This window comes from Orycteropus afer, unplaced genomic scaffold (genome assembly GCF_000298275.1).
Source record: "Orycteropus afer afer isolate SDZICR_OR568_19922 unplaced genomic scaffold, OryAfe1.0 scaffold00364, whole genome shotgun sequence".
NCBI classification, from domain to species: domain Eukaryota; kingdom Metazoa; phylum Chordata; class Mammalia; order Tubulidentata; family Orycteropodidae; genus Orycteropus; species Orycteropus afer.
Genome location: NW_006921951.1, coordinates 1,908,136 through 1,934,563, shown reverse-complemented (window position 1 = coordinate 1,934,563; position 26,428 = coordinate 1,908,136). Strand labels below are relative to the sequence as shown.

General features: G+C 37.0%; 1 protein-coding gene across 1 annotated transcript in view; it reads right to left on the bottom strand.

Moving 5' to 3' along the window:
* The window catches only part of LOC103207316 (DExD/H-box helicase 60), a 218,360-nt gene that overhangs the window by 29,707 nt on the left and 162,225 nt on the right, over positions 1 to 26,428 (bottom strand). The window contains 4 exon segments of the mRNA XM_007952893.2: positions 4,143 to 4,205; positions 4,847 to 4,998; positions 12,638 to 12,780; positions 18,344 to 18,491. Coding sequence (XP_007951084.2) covers positions 4,143 to 4,205; positions 4,847 to 4,998; positions 12,638 to 12,780; positions 18,344 to 18,491 — 506 coding nt within the window.

Below are 26,428 nucleotides of genomic sequence, written 5' to 3'. Positions count from 1 at the left end.
AAAGCAAGGGGGAGGATGGAAGAACTGAGATAAGGGAAGAAAGAAAAAGAAAAAAGAGGAGAGAGAGAGGGAAAAAAAAATGAAAAGAAAACACTGGTGTAAGCATTAACTTCCAAGTACCCTTGCAGCAAGAATGCAGAGCACACTCTGGGAGAGCTCATACTATCACCCATGAAAGGGTGGGGGCAGGTGCCTCTAACTACTGACCAGATATAGGGGCAGGATCAACAAGAAAAAATGAAGATTTTTTTTTTTTTTTAAAGGTGACAAGGAAGAAAGAAAAGGAAAACAAAGAGGAGGCAAGGGAAGAAATAGGGAGAAGGATAAAAGAAGAAAAAGTGAAGAAAGAAAAAAAAAAAAAATCACTGGAAAAGTGCCAACCACCAAATAAGTCTGTGCCAGAGTGGGCACGTCTCATCAGGGAGCAGTGGGGATAGGAGCCAAATAACCTTGTAGACAGCAGGGAAGGTGCTCTTGCTTTCAGGGAAGATGGAAGGATGGAAGAACTAAGCAGAAATATTTTTTAAAAATGAAAGAAAAGTGGCCCAACACTGGGGGAGTGGATGACAGGTGGGAAGAGCCATATTTCTGGTAACTAGGAGGTTCTGCAAGGTAAGCAGGGAGGATACACCTCTCTGGTTGCCTGACCACTGATGTGCATTCTGGTGCTGTTCTGGGCAAGTGGAGCTAGTTTTCTGGTTCTTGCTCTAATCAGAATGCTACTTGCAATAATTCAAAATGGCTGCACTGCACCAGTTAGCAGTTTACCACTCCTCAGTCACTGTTTTTGTTCAATCTCTTCCTCTCTTAGGTATTTTATCTACTTCTTTATCCTTTCCTTCAAAACTCTGGCATCTAGGATTGTCACCATAGCTGTTTTCCTTGTTTTTTCAAGTGTTTTATTATAGAGGGTCTGGACAGTATATTTGTCAACTCTGCCCTCTTGGGGCTGGAATCTCATTTCATTTATGATGATTTCCAATTTTCCTAGATTCATACCTTTTACATTCTGCATTATGATTATTAATGGATGTTTGCAGCTATTTCTTCTTATTTTGAGTTGTGCCACAGCAGCAAATAAAGGTCCCAAAAGCTTTATGCTATCTACTTCATTAAGGTTGACACTACTTTGAGGAGGCAGCTCATTCCCAGTTGTACTTTCAGTGCCTTCCAGCTTGAGAGGCTTATCTTTTGGCACTATCAGAAATGTTCCACTGCTATTCATAAGTTTTTCACTGGACAATTTTTCCAGAAGTAGATCACCAGGTCCTCCTTCCCAGTGTGTCTTAGTCTGAAAGCACCACTGAAACTTGTACACCATAGATGACTCCGCTGGTATTTGTAATACCAGTGGAATAGCTTCCAGCATCTCAGCAACACATAAGCCAAAACAGTAAGATAAACTGACAGAGAAGTGGTGAGCATACAGTGTCCCACTGCCATTGTGTCAGACCCAACTCATAACGACCCCTTCTTGGGTTTCTGAGGGGGTATCACTATGGAAGTAGATTGCCCAACCTTCTTTCTGAGGAGGGTCTGGTCGGTTTGAACCTCTAGCCTTCTGGTTAGCAGTCAAATGCCTTAGGCTTTGGTGGTGACTACACCACCAGAGCTCCTGTACACAGTGTAGAGATCTAAAAATAATGATACAGACAGACATATGCACACCTATGTTCAGTGATCCTTTTAATGGAAAAAACTGAAGTGTTTGTCAATGGATGAATGGATAAGCAAACATTGTTACATGCATACACTGGAATATTACACAATCATAAAGAACAATGATGATGAAACATGTAACATGGATGAGCCTGGAGAACATAATGTTAAATGAAATAAGTCAAGCATATAAAGACAAATACTATGTGATTCCACTTTTATAAAAAGATAAGAATTGATAAATATAGGGAGGATACTGTTCATTGATGGTTATCAGGGAGGAGAGGGGGTGGAGGGGAAAATACACATTGTATCATAGACACTTGTTATTTTTGGTGATGGGAAAAGTTGCACAGAATGTGGATGCAGTGAGCACAGCATAACCAATCTAAAGTATATGAGCACATATGGATGGGTACAGGGAAAAATATCTATACTAAAAAACTCCACTCCCATTGAATTGATTCTGACTCATAGTGACCCTATAGGACAATGTAGAACTGCCCCCAAAGGGTTTCCACAGTTGTAAATCTTTATGGAAGCAGACTGCCTCAACTTTTTCTCATAGAGTGGCTAATGGGTTCAAAACATTGACCTTTTGGTTAGCAGCCAGATGCTTCAACCATTGTGCCAGTAGAGATCCTTCTGAAGTATCGATGTTGTTGTTGTTGTTGTTGTTATGTGCCGTCGAGTCGGCCCCGACTCATAGCGACCCCTCCTTGGGTTTCCGAGGCAGTATCACTACGGAAGTAGGATTGCCCAACCTTCCTTCCGAGGAGTGGCTGGTGGGTTTGAACCGCCAGCCTTCTGGTTAGCAGTCAAGTGCTTTAGCCACTATGCTACCAGAGCTCCCGAAGTATCGATAGGTACATGTAAATCTAAATATGTTAGTGTTGGCACCTATGTTCATTGGAGACACAATCCTGGGTTTGAAAGTTTAGCACTATAGTCTCATGGGACAATTCAGTCAATTGGCATAACATAATTCACAAAATTCATGATCAGCATCCTAGTTAGGTGAGCAGTGTCTAGAGTTTCAAAAGCTTATGAATGGCCACCTAAGTGACAACTAATGGTCTCTACTCACCAGCAGCAGAAGGTAATTAAAGGCTCAGAAAAGAAACGAACCTACATGAGCCATAACCTCATATATCCTGAGACCAGAAATTCTAGATGTTGCCCAGCTACCACTGACTGTTCTGATGGTAAAAATAGATGGTCTTGGAATGAAAAATGTGGTGCAGAACTCAAATTGAGAAAAAAAAAAAAAAAGCCAGACAAACAGGAATAATCTCAAGAGACTACTACTACCCTGAGACACTCTTTAAACCTAGAACTGAGCCTATCCTCTGAGATCACCTTTAAGCAAAATAGCAGTGGGGCACATGAATAAAGGACATTGCTCGTAAGATCAGTGCTCTACTTAAAAACCATCAGTATGAGACCAAAAGCTTAACAATTATTCAAAAGTAAAGATGAGAAGATAAGGGAGCAGGGAAACGAGACTATTAGAAAGGAACTAAAAAGAACACAATTAAAGAGAATGTTGACACATTGTGAAAAATGTAACTAATGTCAGGGAACAATTTGTGCAGAAACTGTCCAATGGGAACCTATAAAATATTATTTATTAAAACAAAGAAATACTCTAACTAGAAATGGCCAGGTGGTAAAGCAAATCACTTTTGCTCTAAGATCCAAAAGTTGATCCTCTGTTAACAAAAGTCCAAAAGCCCCAATTTAGCTCAGACCACAAAAATAAAGAACCATGACCTCATTAGCAACAACCCTATAAAGAAGGGATTCATGACAAATTATAGATATTTATTATATATATGTTGTTAGGTAAGAACAAAGAGAAACCCATGAAGTTAAAAAGTATAATAGGACTGGAGGCTTTAGGAAGATGGACATTTAATTAGGCAACATTCAGTGATAAATTGCACCGAGAAATGAGGGAATCAACATGGAGATCAGAATTGCCTGGGTTCCCACTGGGATCTATTAAAGATGAAGACAAGAAGCCAATATGAGAGATCAGGATTGGGTAAGAAATGGAAAAACAAAACAAAAACAAAAAAACAGTGGTGAAAGTCAGAGATTCAAGAATATGTGAGTGGATGTAAATCAGACCTAATGGACCCCTAATGAGCTCTCTGAAATATCACGTATCTGACACACAATGATTGTGTCTAGGGATCAATGAGGATTAGGAACATTATTGCCTGTTGGTATGTGAAGACTGGGACTAATATTCTGATGGAGCATTATTTCAAATGAACTTTGGCATTAATTCTACAGAAATGATGCATCAGGGTATTAAGGAGAAGTCCTGCACAGCCCCAGAGAGTTGAAATGCATAGCACCCAGGAGGCTAAATGGCGCCTTCAATTATCTGACTCATAGTAATAGCTCAACACTTTTTAAATTATCATTAAATTATTAGGAAAATCTGAAATCAATATTTAAAATATATAACACACCTGATTGTTTGAATTGTCAGTGCAAAATCTTTCAGTAACTCATAAGCTTCACCTTCATGTATCCTAAACAAAACAACATTTTAAAAATTAATGATATATAAACATTGAAGAATTTCTACACTCCTCTAAGATAATGGATGTTGTTGTTCTTGTTGTTGTTTGCTGTGGAGTTGGACCCAACTCATAGCAACCCCTCCTTGGGTTTCTAAGACGCTGTCACTACAGAAGCAGACTGCCCAAACTTCCTTCCAAGGAGTGGCTCGTGGGTTTGAACCGCCAGCCTTCTGGTTAGCAGTCAAGTGCCTTAGGCACTATGCTACCAGAGCTCCCCAGATAATGGAGAGTACGGCATTATTTGTTATTCAAAAAATTTTAAATTCTGATAATGAATAAGTAGAATAAGAAAAAACAGAAATATCTCTGAGTATGTGTAAACATTTATATATTTAGAATACCTTTTTGTTAAGTGGGCTGGCCTAAGGGCCAAGATTTTCCTGGTAAACCACAAACAAAAATAACAGAATTTGTTATTCACTATTGCCATTAGTCTGAAGAAAATGATCCAGTATATTTAGCATGATTAACCTATACATGATATTGAAGAAAAAAAAAAAGAATTTTGTACTAAAATTCTTTAAAGCCATTCATTCTATGGATATAGATAGATAGATAGACAGACAGATAGATAGGTAGATAAAACATACCTGTTGTCCTGGACTAATCCTTTCAAGGAACCATGCTTATAGAAATCAAGTGCATAAGCATTAAGTGGCATTCTTCTTCCTTTGTTATCATATTTTTGTGACCACAACACAGGAGCTTGATTGCCATTGATACCAATTGTGTGCAGAAGGACCTGAAGAAACACATTTTCTCTTAATGTGTTATTTATTTATAAAGACATTTTATGATTCCTTAAACTATCTTTTTAGTTACTTCCTTTATTCAATATGCTTAAAGCACATCCTTCAAAAGACAGAACAGTCCTGAGAACAGAAGAACTAGATGGAGCCCAGCTACCAACAGCTGGAAAGGGATCAAAATTGGAGATCCTGGATTAAGTGGGAGAAAAACATGAAATGAAACTCAAAATCACAAAAAGACAAGGCTCATCTGTCTGAAAGAGACTGGTGAAACCACCGAGAGATTATGGCCCTGAGTCACCCTACAGGTCTGAGGTTGAATTCACTCCCGTGGCTTAACTCTCAAACAATAGACAGGTGTAGGAGCTGAACATTTATACCACAAGATGCACTCCTTAAAACAATCAACCAGGGGTGATCAGAAGGGCAGCATTTGCACAGGGAGAAAGGCAGGGAGACAGGAATGGACAGACAAGAAGTTCACAGGGGAAAGGTAACTACAGGAGGAAGTGGGAGGAGAGCTGTTACACTGTGGGGAATATAACCAGTGTCACAAAACAAAATGTATAGGAATTGTTGAATGTAAGATGAATCTGCTCCATAATATTTCATCCAAATCACAATAAAAATTGAAAAAAAAAAAAAAAAGAATAAAAGAGGGAGACAAGGACAACTAACTACTTATGGGCGCACAATTAGAAAGGTTTTTTTTTTTTTTTTTTTTTTAAACAAACACATGGTGGTGCCAATTTGAGTAAGCCTACAGAATGGATTAGCTCCACCTATAAAATTATTGTTTCCTCAGCATATCAATGGAAATTTCAACAGTGCACTCTCTATATTCTCAGCAAGATTCACTAACAAGGAAACCAAAACATCCAAATCACACTCACTGCTGTCAAGTCTATTCAACCCACAGCGACCCCTCCTTGGGTTTCTGAGGTGGTATCTGTATGGAAGCAGATTGCACAGTCTTCCTTCTAAGGAGTGGCTAGTGGTTTTGAACAGCCAGCCTTCTGGTTAGCAGTCAAATGCCTTAGGCACTATGCCACCAGAGCTCCCAACAAGGAAAAGCTAACCTAAATTGTAACAGTATCCAAATTGGTTCAGCCTGTATGTCCACAAGAGAAGAATTAAAATGAAAGACTCTAACAATATTTAAATCTAATTACCAAAAAGAAAGATGAGAAGGAGAAGGAAACATGGGAGGGAGAAAGAGAAGAAAAGAAAAGAAGGAAAATAAAAAGCAAAGCAAAGCTTTTTCATGTCTCCTTATATTTTGCAAACTATACTTGATAGGGTCAGGAACTCTGGTACGTAGCTAGTGAGAGTACAAATTGATACAACTTCTTTCTAAATTGATTTGGCAGAAGAGAGGCTAGGGAATGATGAATATTCTTATTCTCATGACACAGAAAATTCTTTTCTAGACTTATATCCAAGAGAAACTTTTGCATATGTGTACCTGTAGTTTATAGCAACCCTGTTTATAATAATAAAGACTAGACATAAAAAAAAAAATGCTCTTGACAGCAGAATAGATGAACCAATTGCTTTATATTCACCCTATGAAATATTATGAAGGAATGAAAATAAAATAGAGCTTCATGTAACAACATGGATGAATTGTCGGAGCATATGTTGGGTGCAAAAAGGTAACATCCAGAAGACTACATTAAGTATTTCTTCTTTTTGTTTTGAAAAATTGAAAAGCAAGCAAGAACAAACTGCTTTGGGAATATGTAATTATGCTATAAACCTTTCTAGAAGAGGAGAATGAAAAATACAAAATTTAGTTTAGTGGGTACATTGGGAAAAGAGAAGGGTCCAAGGGATTGAAATAGGAAGAGAACATACTGTTTTTGTTATGTGCCGTCAAGTTGGACCCGACTCATAGTGACCCCTCCTTGGGTTTCTGAGGCAGTATCACTATGGAAGTAGATTGCCCAACCTTCCTTCCAAGGAGTGGCTAGTGGTTTTGAACCACCAGTCTTCTGGTTAGCAGTCAGGTGTCTTAGGCACTATGCTACAAAGTACTTAGTGTGCTTTATATCAAGGTACATATATCTCTGGGGATTTATGGAGATTTCCCAAGGAAATGAAGGCATAGATAACTGTTAGGAAGTAATTCCTACATTGTCAACTTCAACTTTTCTAAAACTGATCTCCTTGGGAAATTACCCAAGTTGAAATGTCTTACAGGGTCTCTTTTCTCATGTCTTCCTTAATGAATCCTTTTCTTTCACTTTACAAAACAAGTAACAATTTTCCAACTCAATATGGTATATTTAACCTGGGATTTGAGAACATACACGGTAAAAAATAAAGAATTAAAAAAAAAAAGTTAGATAATTTGCAATTACTGATGTCAACAAAATGGAAGGTGAGTCTCATCAAACTGTTAATGAGGATATCATTAACAACACGGTGCCTAGGGTCTTAAAAGTTTGCACACAACCATCCAAGTTACAACAATTTCTTTCTATTAACCTACATCAACAAAGAGAGGCAGGAGTGGGAGGAGGAAACAGGTGCTAGGCTACCATTACTGAACATTTTGGCCAAAGATTATACAGAAGAATCCTGATCAAAAGAGGAAAACACAAAATAAGTGTTCAAATTTTTATGGACTCTAAACTTTATGGAGCCTTGGAGCTTGGATAAATCCCTGAATCTACTGCCCTGAGATAATAGTTAAACCTTAAATTTTTAATCAAAAATATCCCCAGATTTGGAAAAAGGTTTACAGAGCAAATCAGTTTTCCATTCAAGAATCATACATATTTTCCCACATCCTCCCTCTGGTTACCTTTTCCTTGTTTCCTTCTTTCCTATGCATTCCTGCCTTCTGTGTTTCTCCCTGTGCAAATGCTACCCTTCTGATCTCCCATGGTTGATTGTTCTAAGGAGTGCACCTCTCCGGTGTAACTGTTCACCATGTAGTCCTGTCTATTGTTTGGCTGAAGGTTAAGCCAGGGGAGTGAGTTTAAGCCTGAAGAGTGTAGTCTCAGGAGTTTTACCAGTCTTTATCTGACTAGTAAGGCTGCTCTTTTTTTTTTTTTTTTTTATGATTTTGAGTTTTCTTCCACATTTTTCCTCCATTCTATTAAATACCTCCAATTTTGATCATTTTCAGAGTGGTTGGCTGTGGTAGCTGGGGACCATCTAGTTCTTCTGGTTGTGTAGGCTGGGGTTTCCATGGTCTACTGTTGTTGTTGTTATGTGCCGTTGAGTTGGACCTGACTCATAGCGACCTCTCCTTGGGTTTCCGAGGCAGTATCACTACGGAAGCAGATTGCCCTGTCTTCCTTCCGAGGAGTGGGTTTGAACAGCCAGCCTTCTGATTAGCAGTCAAGTGCCTTAGGCACTATGCTACCAGAGCTCCCCATGGTCCACTAGTCTTGGGCTAATTGTTTCCATGTATTTTTGAATATTTTCACTCTTCTTTGCTCTGGACAAAGAGAGACCAATGGTTGCATCTTATATGGCCACTATAAGCATTTAAGCTCCCAGTCACTACTCACCAATGTAGAATACATAACAATGTTTTTGTGTACTAAGTTATGCCAATTGAGCTTGATACCCCCTGTGACCATGATCCTGAGCCCACAGGCCCAACAACTCACTCCCTCAAGGTGTTTGGTTGTGGCTAAGAAGTTATCATAAATTTGCCCCCTGTTCTCTCTGTTATATATGTAGACATTTTTATAGCACATACAAATACATATATACAAATAATATCTGCCAAACTTATATATGGTCCTAGGTATATTAACGTTTGCCTACCCATAACTAATCAGCTTGCCTGTTTATCTATGTATCCATCTGTAGTGCTTAAGGCATTTGACTGCTAACCAGAAGGCTGGTGGTTCAAATTCACCCGCCATTCCTTGAAAGGAAGATTGGGCAATCTACTTCTATAGAGATATTGCCTCAGAAATCCAAAGAAAGGTCACTATGAGTCGAATTGACTTGATGGCAGTGAGTTTTGAATAATGCAATATTGTGTATGTAATAATATTTACCTTTGTTGTCTGTACCTTTTCTGCACCTCTCCATATTTTCCTTTTCCTTAGTGATATTGTACTGGTCACCTGCTTTTGGTACATTGTCTTTCCCTTCATCTAAATCAATACATGAAGGCTAGTCTGTTTTTCACTAATTCCCTTAATTTCTGTTTATCTAGAAATTTCTGTTTATCCTAATTTTGCCATTGTATTTGAGAGGTAATTTTGCTGGATATTTAATTTTTGGTTGGCAATTTTTTTTTCCTTTCAGGGTTTTATACATATCATCCCATTGCCTTCTTGCCCACAAGGTTTTGGTTGAGGAATCAGAACTTATTGGTTGCTCTTTGTAGATAACTTTTCATTTTTCCCTTAGCTACTTTCAAGATTCTTTCTGTCTTTGGTTTTTGAAAGTTTGATTATGATATGCTTTTTGGTGCTTTTCCTTTGGGTTCTATCCTGTTTGGGGTTCATTGAACTTCTTAAATTTGTATCTTCTTACCTTTCATATTAGGGAAGTTTTTGTCCAACAAATTCTCAATTTTCTCCATGATTTTTTTTTTTTTTTTTTTTTTTTCCCATTCTGGAATTCCAGTCACATGTATATTATTCCTCTTGATGGTTCTCACATAATTCTTAGGCTTTTTTCGGTCTTTTTTTCTGATCCAGTACCAATTTCACTAATTCTGTCTTCCATTGATTCACTATTATTTCTGTGCCCTTCCAAAATATTAGGAGGTCTCATGGTGTAGTGCCTAAGGCATTTGAGTGCTAACCGGAAGGCTGGCAGTTCAAAGCCAACAGTCACTCCTCAGAAGGAAGATTGGGCAATCTACTTCTGTAGAGATACTGCCTTGGAAGCCCAAGGAGGAGTCGCTAAGAGTCAGATTGAGTTTTTTTTTCCCAAAAAATGGGCAGTGAGTTTTTTTCCTCAAAAAATATGATCTATCTCTGGAATTTTAGTATTAGTCTTTTGAGCTTCTATTTGCTGTTTTTGTATGGTTTCTAATTTTCCAGAAGTCTTCTTTAAACAAACAATAAAGTAGGCTTACTAGTAAACAATGTCTGCCTTGAGCACTGTGCTCTTTTAAGATCTATGTATGAGATCAAATTGACAACAGCAACTTGAAAGATTAGACAGGAATCTTATGAGGTAGTTTATATTAATGAGGAGGAAAACTCAGAAAAGGAGAGTGAGAATAGTTGAGCAACTTGAAGAATGTAATCAATGTCACTGTATTATACAAGTACAAATTTTTGAATTCATGTATGCTTTGATGTGTATATTCTCAAAAACACAACAAAAATAAAATACACTATAATGAAATATGTTTTTCATGATAGATCATTTGGTGATTTGAAGAATATAACTCAAAAGGACTTCATAAAATACCATGACATTGTTATAACAAAATTTCTTCCATTCCCATTTATTTATATAAAATAAGATTTCTCAACACCAACATCATAGAATTTATGCTGGTATTTTATGTTGTTGTTGTTACATGCTTTTGAGTCGGACCCGACTCATAGAGACCCCTCCTTGGGTTTCCGAGGCAGTATCACTACGGAAATAGATTGTCCAACCTTCCTTCTGAGGAGTGGCCAGTGAGTTTGAACTACCAGCCTTCTGGTTAGCAGTCAAGTGCCTTAGGCATTATGCTACTAGAGCTCCTACATACTAATTTAACTCTACAAAACCAAAAAAACCAAACTCACTGCGACTGAGTCAGATCTGACTCATAACAACCCCTCCTTGGGTTTCCAAGGCAGTATCTCTATGGAAGTAGATTGCCCAATCTTCCTTCCGAGGAGTGCCTGAGGGGTTTGAACTGCCAGTCTTATGGTTAGCAGTCAAATTCCTTAGGCATTATGCCACTACAGCTCCTTTTTTAACTCTATATACATATTAAATTAAAAAAAAATCTATCTCAATAAGATATATATTTCATATATTATATTACTTTTGTATTTAACAATTACTTATGAAAATCTGTACATCATTTAAGTTGCTAAAATTAACAGGAAATAAATATTGAATTTAAATTGCATACTTTTTTAGCCGAGAAACATGATAAGGTGACATTCAAGGTATGGTTTATTATGTTAATAAAAATAATAAATAATAAAAAATATATTACATTAATACAAATCTTGTGTAAGAATACAAAATGCAAATGAAAGTTTAAGAGAAAAACAATTATACACAATTTTAAAATCTTATTTAAAAAGCTTAGTCAAGATTTTTTTATAAAACTTTTGATGATTATGGGTATCAAAACATCTTGTTATTTATATTCTATTTTATACATTTAAATCAATGAAGCAACAGTTTCATTTTAACAAATTAATGAATTTTTTGAAGTTGGAAAAATCATTAGAAACTATTTTAAACTTAAGATAATATATGTGCATATTCCTTTCAAATGCATAAAGGTGTGTATACAGTTTTTCAAAACTGTATACACGAGTGTTGTACCTAACAAGTGACTATCTAATTTAGGTATATAGTAGAGTTGAGACACTAATGTCAATCCATAATATCAAATATAGTACAAATTTTTTTTCTTTCTCAAATTTGTATTAAAATATGAATTAAATTTCTACAAGGTTCTTCCAAAACTCATGTGGATTACACAGGATTATCCAAATGTGTTTAGTTCTATACACTCAGTTTTACACACCATTTATCAGAGTATAAATGGGATTTACAACATCTACAGTAATACTCTTGGACTCTTGTCAAAGAATTCACGTTGCTTGGTTCTACAATCGATACCAATGGAAGCAGCAGTCAGGACAATAGATGATGTGTAGCATTGGGAAAGTCAACTGCGAAGGAACTGTTTCAAGTGCTGAGGAGCAAGGATATCTCCTTGAGGACTAAGGTGCGCCTGACACAAGCCATGATATTTCCAATCGCCTTGTATGTATGTGAGAGCTGGACAATGAACAAGGAAGACTGAAGAAGAGTTGATGCTTTTGAGTTGTGGTGCTGGCGGAGAATGCTGAAAGTACCATGGACTGCTAAAAGAACTAACAGATCTGTCCTGGAGGAAGTGCAGCCAGAATGCTCCTTGGAAGCAAGAATGGCCAGACTTCGTCTCACCTATTTTGGTCATGTTGTCAGAAGGGACCATTCCCTGGAGAAGGATGTCATGCTTGGTAGGGTGGAGGGTTGATGAAAGAGGGGGAGGCCTTCAACGAGATGGATTGACACGGTGGCTGCGAAGATGGGCTCAAGTATAGCAGGGATTGTGGAGCTGGCGTGGGATCGGGGAGTGTTTCGTTCTGCTGTGCATGGGGTCGCTATGAGTCAGAAATGACTCGAGGGCACTTAACAACAACAACAACACAGTAATACTGAGAAATCTTGAAGATAGTTCTATGTGCTATCCCAGCAGCAACCTAAACCAGTCTCCCTAGAGTCTTCACAAATGATGGTGGCTGGAAATTTTCTACATAGTGTCCCTCAGTTCAACTCTGAAATCATATTGACCTCAAGAGTACCATTTTCCTGGATATTTTTGCTGATTTTAAAGTTCTTTATAGGCTTCCTAGAAGGCTAAATCTAAGTCCATTCTCTCTTAAACACTTTTATTCATGAACTCCATTCTCCACTTACCTGGTTTATAGTCTGTGGGTTAAGCAAATCGACATCTGTGTTCCCAGAAAGACAAACGAACGGTGAAACAGCTTTTCTCCCTTCCTTGCAGTTCATCAAGTGAGCCACAAGCTGGGAGTCTTCACATTCATTACCTGTAAATTCTGAATGAATTGGTATAGATTAGTTTGTATATATTAGCCAAACTGTGAAGCCTTGGCTAATAGACCATGCCATAAGCAGAATCATTCAACTTTCCAAGGTAGACATCATAATGAAGAATGAGTAAGATATATCACATAAATAGTAATTAGCACACAGTGGAAAGAGTACATTCACTAAATGATTGTTGATGTCAGGTGCCACTGAGTCTGCTCTGACTCATGGTGACCCTACGTACAACAAATGAAATACTGCCTGGTCCTGCACCATCCCCACAATCCTTGCTATACTTTATACTTGAGGCCATTGTTGCAGCTACTGCATTGATTCATCCTGTTGAAGGTCTTCCCCTTTTTTTGCTGACACTCTACTAAGCATAATATCCTTCTGTAGAGACTGGTTTCTTCTGACAGCATGACCAAAGTAGGTGAGAAGAAGTATGTCCATTCTTGCTTCCAAAGAGCATTCTGGCTGCATATCTTCCAGGACAGATTGGTTCATTGTTCTCACATGGTATTTTCAGTATTCTTTGCCAATACCACAATTAAAGGCATCAATTCTTTTCACTCTTCCTTATTCCTTGTCCAGCTTTCATATGCATACAAAGTGACTGTAAATATCATGGTTTGGGTCAGGCATACTTTAGTCTTCAAGGTGACATCTTTGCTTCTTAAGACTCTGAAGGGGTTTTTTGAAGCAGATTTGCCAAGTGCACTATGACATCTGATTTCTTGATTGCTGCTTCCATGGGTGTTGATTGTGGATCCAAGTAAAATGAAATCCCTGATAATATCAATCTCCTTTCCATTTATCATGATATTGCTTATTGGTCCAGTTGTGAGGATTTTTGTTTTCTTTATATCAAGGTGTAATCAAGTGCTTCAAGTCATCTTTATTTTCAGCAAGCAAGGCTGTGTAACCTGCATATCACAGGTTAATAGTTCTTCCTCCAATCCTAATGCCATGTTCTTAATATAGTTCAGCCTCTCAGAATTTACTCAGCAAGCAGATTGAAAAAGTATAGTGAAAGGATATCAACCTTGATGCACTTTTTTCCTGATTTTAAATCATGCTGTATACCCCTGTTTTGTTTGAACAACAGCCTCTTGGTCTATGCACAAGTTCCTCATGAGTACAATTAAGTGTTCTGGAATTCCCATTCTGTTCAATATTATCCATAATTTCTTATGATCCACTCAGTCATATGCTTTTGCATAGTCAATGAAATACAGGTAGGCATTCCTCTGGTATACTTTACTTTTAGCCAAGATTTATCTGACATCAGAAGTGATATCTCTCATTTCACATCCTCTTCTGAAGCCGGTTTGAATTTCTGGAAGTTCCCTGTCAATATACTAATACACCCATGTTTGAATTATCATCAGCATAATTTTACATGTGTGTGACATTAATGATATTGTTCACTAATTTCCACATTCTGTTCACCTTTCTTTAGAATGGGCACGTATATGGATCTCTTCTAGTCAGTTGGCCAGTAGCTAATTGTCTTCCAAATTTCTGTGCACAAAGAGCCTCAGTGCTGTATCTATTTATTGAAACATCTCAATGCCTACTTGGTCAATTTTTGGAGCCTTACTTTTTTCCAATTCCTTCAGTGCAACTTGGACTTCTTCCTTCAATATAATTGGTTCTTGATCATATGCAACATTCTGAAATAGCCAAACGTCGACCAATTCTTTTTGGTACAGTGACTGTAAATCGCTTTCATCTTCTTTTGATGCTTTCTGCATCATTCAATATTGTGCCCATAGAGTACTTCAATATTGCAACTTGAGGCTCAATATTTTCTTCAGTTCTTGAACATACTTGCCAAGTATGTTCTTCTCTTTTGTTTTTCTCATTCCAAGTCTTTGCATATTTCATTATAACAGTTCACATTGTTTTTTTGAGCTGCCCTTTGGAATCTTCTGTTTAGCTCTTTTATTTAATTATTTCTTCCATTCACTTTAGCTACTCCTTTCTAGACCAAGGTTCAGAATGTCTTATGATATCCACTTTGGTCGTTTCTTCTTTTCTTGTCTTCTTAAAGACCTTTTGTTTTCTTCAGGTGTGATGTTCATGGTGTCATCTCACAGCTCCTCTGGTTTTTGGTCATTAGCATCCAATGGATCAAATCTATTCATCAGATAGTCTTTAAATTCAGGTGGGAAATTGTTCTGGTTACCTAGTGCCACTCTGACAAGAAATATACCATAAATGGGATGACCTTAACTAACAAGAGTTTATTCTTACAATTATTCTTACAATTTGGAGGCTTTAAGTACAAGTTCAAAGTGCCAGGCTCTAGGGGCTGGGCATTGCCTTGGGCTTCAGCTCTGCCACCAGCCACTGGCCCACTGAAGCTAGAAGCTTTTCTTTACTCAGACAACTGCTAGCTTCTGAGGCTGCCACGCCCAAGGTTGACAAGTAAAAAGGCACAGTCCCGATGTTACAAACCACATGGCAGACCATTAACTCAAATCCATTGTAAGTCCCAAGGTCAGCATAGCATGGCAGGCTGCTGAATAACAACACGGCTACAAGCAGGGTCCAAGCGTGCCATACGCTAGAGACCATTCCTCAAGGCTTCTGCTTATATACAGGAAGCAGACTACATTCCCTAAGGCAGCTACTCAGCTGTTTGTGGTAGATCCCACCATGGAGTTGATTGCCAGTCTCATCATGGGGAATAACTACCACAAGCTTTCCAGCCACTCAACCAGGCCCAGCCAAGTTGACACACAAACATAACTACCATAGAAATCAAAGGCGTATTTTTGCTCTTGTGAACCTTTTTAATTTTCTTCAGTTTCAACGTGAACTTGCATACAAGCAACTGATGGTCTGTTCCACAGTCAGCACCCAGCCTTGTTTTGAGTGATGTTATTGAGCTTCTTCATCATCTCTTTCTACAGATGTGTTTGAGTTGATGCCTGTGCATTCCATCTGGCGAGGTTCACATGTATTTTTCACTGTCTATGTTGTTGAAAATAGGATTTGCAATGAATTAATTCTTTGGTCTTACAAAATTTTACCATGTGATCTGTGGCATCATTGCTATCACCAGTGCCAGATTTTGGTCATAATTCTTCTTTGTTAAATACTTTCACACTCTAATCACCAGCAATAATCAATACATGTTGATTGCATATTTGGTCAATTTCAGACTGCAGAAGTTGGTAAAATCATCAATTTCTTCATCATTAGCTTTAGCAGTTGGTGCGTAAATTTGAATAACATAGTATTAACTTCCATGTAACCAAAAAAACAAAACTCACTGCTGTCGAGTCCAATCTGAGTCATAGAGAGCCCTCCTTGGGTTTCTGAGGTGGTATTACTATGGAAGTAGATTGCCCGATTTTCCTTCTGAGGAGTGACTTGTGGGTTTGAACTTCCAGCCTTCTGGTTAGCAGTCAAATGCCTTATGCACTATGCCACTATAGTTCCTATCACTGATAGCATTGTGCTTCAGTATAGATCTTGAAATGTTCTTTTTGAGGATGAATGTGATGCCATTCCTCTTCAATTTGTCATTGCAGCTGTAGTAGATTATATTATAATCTGATTCACAATGGCCGATGCCAGTTATTTCAGCTCACTAATGCCTAGGATATAGATCTTTTTGCATTCCATTTCATTTTTGACAACTTCCAATATTCTTAGATTCATACATTGTATGTTCTATGTTATTATATATTATATAATATTATTATATAATAATTATATATATAATAGTTGGCTGATTATTAATAATATATCTGATTATTAATGGATGCTTGCAGCTGTTTCTTCCCATTTTGAGTCATGTGCCATCAGCAAAGGAAGGTCCCAAAAGCTTTACTCGATTCATGTCATTAACGTTGATTCTACTTTGAGAAGGCAGCTCTTCCCCAGTCATATTTTTAGTGCCTTCCAACCTGAGGAGGTCATCAGACACTGTATCATACAATGCTTCATTGTAATTCATAAAGTTCTCCCAATATTATATCAGTGTTTCACTGCTATTCATAAGGTTTTCAGTGGCCAATTTTTTCAGAAGTGGATGACCCCGTCCTTCTTCTCAGTCCACTTTGTCTGGAAGTTCCACTGAAGTCTGTTCAGCATGGGCGATCCTGCTGGTATTTGAAATACTGGTGGCATAGTTTCCAACCTCAGAGCAACACGCAAGCCACCACAGTACAATAAAGTGATAGATGATTCATGATACTAAAAGATAGCTATTAATATTATCACTATCATCAAAATTTGTATTTTATTTGAGTTGCTTTGATCAATGTTGTTGTTGTTATGTGCCGTGGAGTCAGACCCAACTCATAGCGAACCCTCCTTGGGTTTCTGAGGTGATATCACTATGGAAGTAGATTGCCCAACCTTCCTTCTGTGGAGTGGCCGGTGGGTTTGAACCTCCATCCTTCTGGTTAGCAGTCAAGTGCCTTAGGCCCTATGCTACCAAGCTCCCACTTTGATCAATAGGAAAAGAAAATTTAAATTAGATAGTATATAGTTTTAAACAGAATTATTGTTATTAACTTGACACTTTTTCCCACTGAACCCAGACTTTTGAACCAAGAATCCATCTAGACAGGGTGCTCCACACAACCATTATCAGTGGGTTTGGAAATGGCATCTGAAAAGAAATATATTCTCCATTCCTGTTTTCATAAAGTGTCAAATATGCATTCAAGCTTGGGTCCAATTTGTAATTAAGGAAGAAGATTCACACACTCCCATTTTGCCTTCTTGTGATATTCACAGAACCATTATTGTCTGCTTTGCTCATACTGTTCCTAATTTAATAGGATGCAGGAAAGGATAAACTCTACCTCGTTGATTTATATTCCAGTGAGAATGTTAGGGTACAGTGAAAGGGGAAATTGCTAGCCTAGCTGGACCATTTCCCTTTATCACAGATTATTTTTCTTTGCTTTGCTTTTATTTGTTTGTTTTTATTTATCTCCCCTCCCTAGGGGTTTCCATCTAATAGCTTATGAAAAAGAAAAAGAAAAGCAAGCACTAATAATGTTTATCATATGCCAGCTACTAATTTAAGATATCGACATATATTAACCTTTGTAGCTCAATCTCACCAAACCTAAATTGATGATATTATGCCCATTCTTATATATCTGTTGAGAAAGGAAAGGCAGGAAAAGACTTAGTCATTGGACCAAGAGCTCACTTCTCAGAATCAGAACCAGAATTTGGACTTAGATTATCTGCCCATAGCTTGCATTTATGATGCTAAATATGTTCTCCTACAAGAAGAAGTGACACAGAAGAATTCCTGGTATCTCTTCATTTTATAGGTGTTGCTGACTCCATTTTCTAGTCTTGACTCAGATGTAAAGTTCAATCAAGAGTGTTTGTAAATGACTTAGTTCCATTCTCCATTGCCTTTTTAACTTCTAATAATCATAAAGTTTCTTTCTCTGGAAAACATAATAAAGTCCCTTATTCTAAAGAAGGTGACCTTTCTAGGACTCTAATAGTCTTCTGGGATAAAACATACTCAGACAAGATTATTTACTCTTTAAATGGTTCCATAATGGAAATAAATATACTTACTGATATTTGATAATGGGAGCTGATATTCTTGTTTCATGTCAGCCAGTTTGGAAACAATTAGCAGGAATGAGGTATAGTCCTTCATCACATTCATGTTATATTCATGTAAAGCAGCATCAAAATCCTTAGGGAGATCATCAAGGAACACCTACAGGACCAATATTTTTTAGAGAGATCTATATACTTTAACCAAAAATGCCAACTTTGGGAAAGGTGGGATAAAGAACAGTGCAATATTAATTCTATAGTTTTGTATTTACTTAATAATGTCACTGCTTATTTTCTTCATTTATGAAACTAAAGTAAAATTCACTTTTAGCTTCTATTTGAATTTATAAAAGAAAACACCTTTACTTTTAATATTATGGTTTGAGAACAATCTACTTCCTTAAGATACTGCCTTGGAAACCCAGGTAGGGGTCGCTATGAGTCGGATCCAACTCCACGACAGTGAGTTTTGTTTAGTTTGGTTTAATTAAAACACGTTTTCAAATAGATGCTTGCCCTCAAGTGACATTAGGTTTATGAATATTTAAAGAGTTTAGTGACATATTACAGAGAAAGAAGCAAGTTAAAACTCCCTTGCATATCTGGAATAAAACTTACTTATTCATATTTTAAAAATATAGTTGGATTCAATTTTTGGCTATTTTGTTAGGAATTTTTGCATTTATATTCATGAAACAAAGGTGTCTCTAATTTTGCTTTCTGTAAGGTACTTGCTGGGTTTTGTGTTAAGATTAAGCCATGTTCTTAGAAAGAGTAAGCTAAATATTCCCTTTTTCTATTCTTCAGAAGAGTTCATGGAAAGTTGGTGTTATTTCTTAAATATTTGAAAGAATTCACCAATGAAACCATCTGAACCTGGGGTTTTCATTGTGAGAAGCTTTATAAATAATACATTAAATTACTTTAGTAGATATCAGACACTTGATATTTTCTATGTCATTTTTAGTCAATTTTGGAAAGTTGATTCTTTTCTTAAAATTTGTCCATTTCATGCAAATACTCTTATTTAGTGATATAAATTTGTTCATGAAGACTCTTTTTGCCTTTTTGATGTCTAAAGTATCTTTGGTAGTATCCCATTTTCTTTTCTGATTGTGATAGTTGGAGTTGTGTGTCAACTTGGCTGGACCACAATTCTGTGTGGTTGAAGCAGTTGTTATGTGGGTTATTCCCATGATGGGATCAGATGTATATGTTTGAGCAGCCAATCCAGTGAAAGGCAGTTTCCCTATGGGTGTGGCCTGCTTCCAATATATTTATGAACATCCTGGGAAAAAGAGACACTCTTCTGTGGATAGGGATCCTGTTGTGCTGCCTACAACTGTCCGTGAGTGAACAATTCACCATTTGGCCTGGTGATCTTGGCTTTGTCATTTGTTGGAGTCAACAGCTGATACTCTATTGGCCAATTTAGAGCTCGTCAGCACCTGGAGCTGTGTGAGTTGGGAAAAGCATCCAGCTTGATATTTGATCCAAGAACTTGGGACTTGCCAGCTACTATAAGTGAGGAGCTCTGGTGATATAGTGCCTAAGGCATCTGACTGCTAGCCAGAAGGCCGGTGGTTCAAACCCACCAGCCACTCCTTGGAAGGAAGGTTGGGTAATATACTTCCATAGTGATATCACCTTGGAAATCCAAGGAGGGGTCGCTATGAGTTGGGTCCGACTTGACTGCAGTGCATTTAGTTTGGTTTTCGTTTATAAGTGTGTAAGCCATTTTCCTAAGATAAATTTCTCTCTCTCTCTTTACAAGTTTTTCTTTAGAGAATCCAGCCTAACACACTGATGTTGGCAGTTAGTAACTTTTCTACCTTTATTTGTAATGAGCCTTGCTAAATGTAAAACTTTATTAATCTTCAGGAAGAGGCAATTTTGGCCTTGTTAAGTTCCCTTTTGTATATTTGTTTCAATTTACTTATTTGTGTTCCTTATTATTTCTTTCCTTCTGCTTCTCTTAGATTTTATATCTTAATTTTCTTCCTAGCTTCTTAAGAAGAAAGGTTAAATTCTTATTTTTCAGTTTTATTTCTAATATATGAATCTACATCTGTAAACTTCCTTCTAGTCCTTGCATGAGTTACATCCTATGAGTAATAGTTGTCTTCATTATTAATTATAAGTATTTTATAATTTCCATTTTTTACCTATATGTATTTAGATATAACTTGTTTAATTTTTAGGCAACTGAGATGTTTCTGATTCTTTTGGTAAGTGTTTACCTAGCATATCTTTTCCCACTATTTACTTTCTACCTGTCTGGGTTCTTATAACTAAGGAATGATTTATGTAAAGAACATATCATTTTGCTTTTGTAAATGTAATCTGAGAATCTTAGTCTTCTATTTAATATATGTAGATTAAAATAATTACTTATATGGAGATAAATAAATGCTATTGAGTTGACTGCAAATCTTGGTGACCTTAAGAACAAAAGAAGAAAATGTTATCCAGTCATGCACTATCCTCATGATTGCCAGCATTTCAGTTTATCATTGTGGCTATAATGTCAGTCTCACTAAGCATCTTCCCTCACCCTCATTGACTTTTTACTTCAACAGATGTAAAGTCTTTTTCTTGCAATTGATCCCTCCTGATATGTCCAAAGCTAGTGATAAGATAATGTTCTATTGTGATCCGAAGGTTTTTACTGGCTATTTTTCCAAAGTTGACAGCCATGCCTTTCTTTCTAATCTGTCAGTTTCAGGAAGCTCTACTGAAACTTGACCACCAATATGACCTGACAGTATTTGAAATACCAGTGGCATAGCCTCCAGCATCATAAAAACATGGAAGCCGGTGTGGCAAACTGATTGCACACACACACATGCACACACACAATCTTACTACAGTAAAACCTGTGAAAGCCAAAACCTGTGTAATGCAAAAATCTATCAGAGAAGGAAAACTCACTGGGTGTTTATGAGGTAGGATTCTTGATAGAGGGCTATAGAAAAGTGGTAAGCACCCTGTTGAAGGCAGGAAACTTAGGAGACCCGTTAAAACAAGACAGCCCCGTCAATACTCAGCTCTCAGAGGTTTCATTGTATTTTCTATTTGGACCATCTCTAATATGTTCCTTCCTCCTCTGTTCTTGTGTTTATTCACTCATTTTTTTTCTTTTATTGTTTATTTGTGTATTCTTTCACTATTGTTTTAGTTGTTTACTCAGTAACTATAAGATACATCTTTAATTTTTTAAAGCCTAATGTTAATTATTAATTTTAAAACTCCTAAACCAACCAGAATATTAAACATTCTGGTTAGCTATTTATCCCTCCAATTCTTTATTATGGTATCATATAATTTGGTTTTACATTTGGCTCAAATTCCACAACACAGTACAATTTTTGTTTATAATACACCCAATATCAATTGCTATTGACCCACACATTTCCATTTCTGGTGTACTTCTTCCTCCACTGCATTTCATTGTTTCCCATTAGGTGTTTGTTTTTCTTTTCCAAAACTACATGGTATTTCTTTTAGTGAAGACCTGATACTCATATTTTATTTATCTAAAAACTTTGTAAATTCACTTTCATTTCAATAATGTATTTTCTACATGTAGAATTCAGAGTTAGGAATTATTTTCATGCAGCACATTTAAACTATCATTTTATTGTCTTTGAAAATCCATTATTTTGGAAGTCAGATGTAATTTTTCTCGTTGCTTCTTTGAAAGAAAGTTGGCTCTTTATTTTCCCCTTTTGGCTGATTTATGATTATGTCTTTGCTTTTAGTGTTCAGCATTTGTAATTTAATGTTTCTTTATATTTATCCTTCTGAATACTTTCACCAATTTCTGCAGTCTGAAACTGACCAAACATGCAATCAAGATGTATTGATAATTACTGGTGATTGGCATGCAAAATTTGGAAACAAAGAAGCAGCACTGATAGCTGGAAAACACAGCTTTGGTGATAGAAATGAGATTGCCTGACAGAATTTTGTAAGACCAATGACTTATTCATTACAAATACCATTTTTTGACAACATAAATGGGAACCATACACTTGGACTTCACCAGAGGGAATACACAAGAATCACATTGACTACATTTTGTGGAAAAAGACAATGGAGAATTTCAATATCATCAGTCAGAACAAGGCCAAGGGCTAACTGTGGAATAGACCATCAACTGCACATTTATAAATTTAAATAGAAGCTGAGGAAAATTAAAAGAAGCCCATGATATCCAAACTACAACCTACAGTATATCCCACATGAATTTAGAGACCATCTGAAGAATAAATACGACTCACTGAACATCAATGACTGAAGACCAGATGAGTTGCTTGACGACATTAAGGACATTGTACATGAAGAAAGCAAAAGGTCATTTAAAAGACAGGAAAGGAAGAGAAGATCACAACGGATTTCAAAAGAGAGTAGAAATTTGTTCTTGAAAGGAGTATAGCTAAAGGGAATGGAAGCAGTGATGAAATACAAGAGCTAAACAGAAGATTTCAAAAAGCAGACTGAGAAGATAAAGTAAAGTGTTATAACACAATGTGCAAAGACATGGAGTTGGAAAATCAAAGGGGAAGAACGTGCTTGACATTTCTCAAGCTGAAAAAACAGAAGAAAAGATTCAAACCTCAAGTTGCAATACTGAAGGATTCTATGGGCAAAGGGAGCTCTGTTAGCACAGTGCCTAAGGCATCTGACTGTTAACCAGAAGGCTGGTGGGAACCACCAGCCACTCTGTGGAAGCAAGACCAAGAAATCTACTTCCATAAAGATTTACCACCTTGGAAACCCAATGGGGATCACTATGACTCGGAATCAACATGATGGCAGTTTTTTTTTTTTAATGGGCAAAAACTAGAATGATGCAGGAAGAATAAAAAGAAGATGGAAGGGATACAAAGAGTCACTGTAGCAAAAAAAAAAAAAAAGATCGATATCCAACCATTTCAGGAGGTAGTATATGATCAAGAAATGATGGCACTGAAGGAAGAAGTCTAAGCTGTACTTAAGGAATTGGTGAAAAACAAGTCTCCAGGAAATGATCAGTACTCATTGAGATGTTTCAACAAACAAATGCAACACTGGAGAAACTCACTTATTTATGCCAGAAATTGTGGAAGATATCTACTTGACCAAATAACAAAAAGAGACCAATATTTTTGCCCATTCCAATGGAAGATGATCCAAAAGAATATGGTAATTACTGAGCAATATCATTAATAGCACATGCAAGCTAAATTTTGCTGAAGATAATTAAAAAATGTTTTCAGCAGTTATGTTGGCAAGGAACTGCCAGAAATTCAGAAAGGCCATAGAAAGAGGGATGTCACTGCGGATGTCATACAGATCTTAGCTCAAAGCAAAGAATACCAGAAGGATGTTAATTTGTGTTTTATTAACTAAACAAAAGTATTTGACTATGTTGATCATAAGAAATTATCCATAACATTGAGAAGACGCCAATTCCAGAACACTTAATTGTGCTCTTTAGGAACCTATACATAGATGAACAGGCTTTCATTTGAAAAGAATGAGGGGCTTTTGCATGGTTTAAAATCAGGAAAGGTATGTATCAGGGTTGTATTCATTCACCATACTTACTTAATCTGTATGCTGAGCAAATAATTCCAGAAGCTATTCTGTATGAAGAACATGGCATCAGGATTGGAGGAAGACTCATTAACAACCTGCAATATGCAGGTGACAAAACCTTGCCTGCTGAAAGTGCAGAAGACTTAGAGAATTTACTGGTGAAGATCAGAGACTACAGCTTTCAGTAAGGACTGCACCACAAAAAAAAAAAAAAAAAAAGTGGACTTTCCACAAGATGGCAGAATAGACAGACACGTCACACAGCCTCTCTTCAAAAAAGAAATGAGAAACTAATTGAAACAGATACAGAAGATGATGCTGGAGTCCTGAGCTTTCATGGGAAGGATAAAGAGGTGGATTGAATACCATTTGGGAAGAACCTCAGTGGGAACAGTGAATAGGGAGACAGACAGGGTTGTGGACTGTCGGCCTGTATTGATGGCATGGTCAGTTTGAATATTAGTTAGTATTTGGGCAGCAGTCTGGGAGTCAGCTCTGCTTGACAAGGACTACACAGACAATTGCACTGGTGGCTGATGACTGGAAAGGAAAACAGTGCATAAGGAAAACAAGCTGGAAAGGAAAACAAACTGAGCTATGGACTTTCTGCTGTCCCAAAGGTGCAGCCATTTTGAATATTTGCAAGCAATTTTCTGATCCCTGTGACCTAAGAATAGGCTCGCCTTGCCGAGGACAGCACGGGAAACCATACCCGAGGCTGATGACTGGTAAGGTGTGATATTCTCCTTGTGACTCTTATACCCCAGACCCTCTTAGTTAATGGAGATATGGCCTTCTCCCACCTCCACCCACCTTCTGGACCAGCAGGAATTCCATTCCAGTCTTGTGCCCTGACAGAGCTTGGTGCCCTGCCCCACACCCTCAGTTTTGCTTTTGTTTTTAAATTATTCTTTTTCCTTTCCTTTTATTTTTTTCTCTCTTTTTCCCCTTCCTTGGTTCTCCTCCTCCAACCTCTCCTCCTCTTCTTTCTCCCTCTTCTTCCCCCCAACCTTTTTAAAAAAATCTCTTCCCCATTTCTCGTTTCCATCTTCTTTCTTTTGTTTCTTCTTGTCTCTTGTTTTACTTTTGGCAATTTTCTCCTTTTTTCTTTATTATTCTCTCACATTTGCTCTTTTCTCTTATTTTCCCCTCCCCAGAAATTGTTTTTTTTTTTTTCTTTTTCTCCTTAAGTTTCTCTTGTCCTTTAAAAATATTTCTTTAAATATTTCTTCACATTTATTGCCTTTCCTTTTTTCTTTTTTGTGATTGTTCCTGTTTGTTTATGCAGTTTGTGATTTTTGTTCTCTTGATTTATCTTTTTGGTGTTTTTAATTTTTTGTTTTACTTTTTTTTTGGTCTGAGTGGGAGACAGCAACTATGCTTATACAACCCAATCATAGTACACCTCCTCCAGCCCTACCTACTGAATGAGGCCCACCACTTGCTACTGCACCAACTGACCAATCATAGACAATGGCCAATACCAGTCCAACTTGCCCTGAATTGCTCTTCATGAACAGCTAACAGAGATCTGTGCACACACTCACCAGGAAACAGGTAGTGAGAGCCTAAGTGCTGCCAACAAGTGAATAGAGGAGCACAATATCCTGCTTACTCAGATAAATCAAAACAAAACAAAGAAAAAAAATCTTGGGTGAACCACACCTTTATACAATCAACAATTAAACATGAATGCAATGATGTTACAATGTCTGAGAGACAAAAGACTATCAAAGTCCACACAAAGAAGCAAGATAAAACAGTAGAAACAATGAACCAGGATATAGACCCAGAAAACTTCCCTTAGGAAGAAGCAGCATTGGAAATCTCTGATAATGAATTCAAAAGAATTAAATTTAGGTACCATCTATGGATTGAAAGACAGATCAAGAAAAACAATGAGAAAATTGAGGAAAACACAGAAAGCTTTAGAACAATTTAGGAAAAAAATAAAGACCAAACTGACAAAATAAATGGAAAATAAGAAATGATACAAAATCTACAGATAGAAATCCAGAAGATTAATACTAAAGTTTCAGAAATAGATAACACATTGAATGGGCAAAGGAGTAGAAATGGATCAATGGAAGGCAGAATTAGTGAGACCGAGGACAAATAACTCAATTGTGCTTTGCTAAGGGATTGATCAGAAAAAAGATCAAAACAAAATGGAGAAAGCTTAAGACTCATGTGGGATACTATCAAGAGGAATAACTTAATTGTAATTGTAATTCAAGAACAGGAAGAGACAAATAAAGCCACAGAGAAGATTTGTTGGGAGAAAATTTTCCTAAGATGATGAAAGACGAGAATGTATCTATTCAAGAACTTCAACGAAACCCAAACTGGATAGACGCCAAAAGAAAATCACCAAGACATATCATCATAATAGTCACGAAAACCAAAGACAAAGAAAGAATCCTGAAAGCAGGATGGGAAAAATGAAAAGTTATCTACAAAAGGCAACCAATAACACTAAGCTCAGATTTTTTTTTTTTCAGAAACAATGCAGAT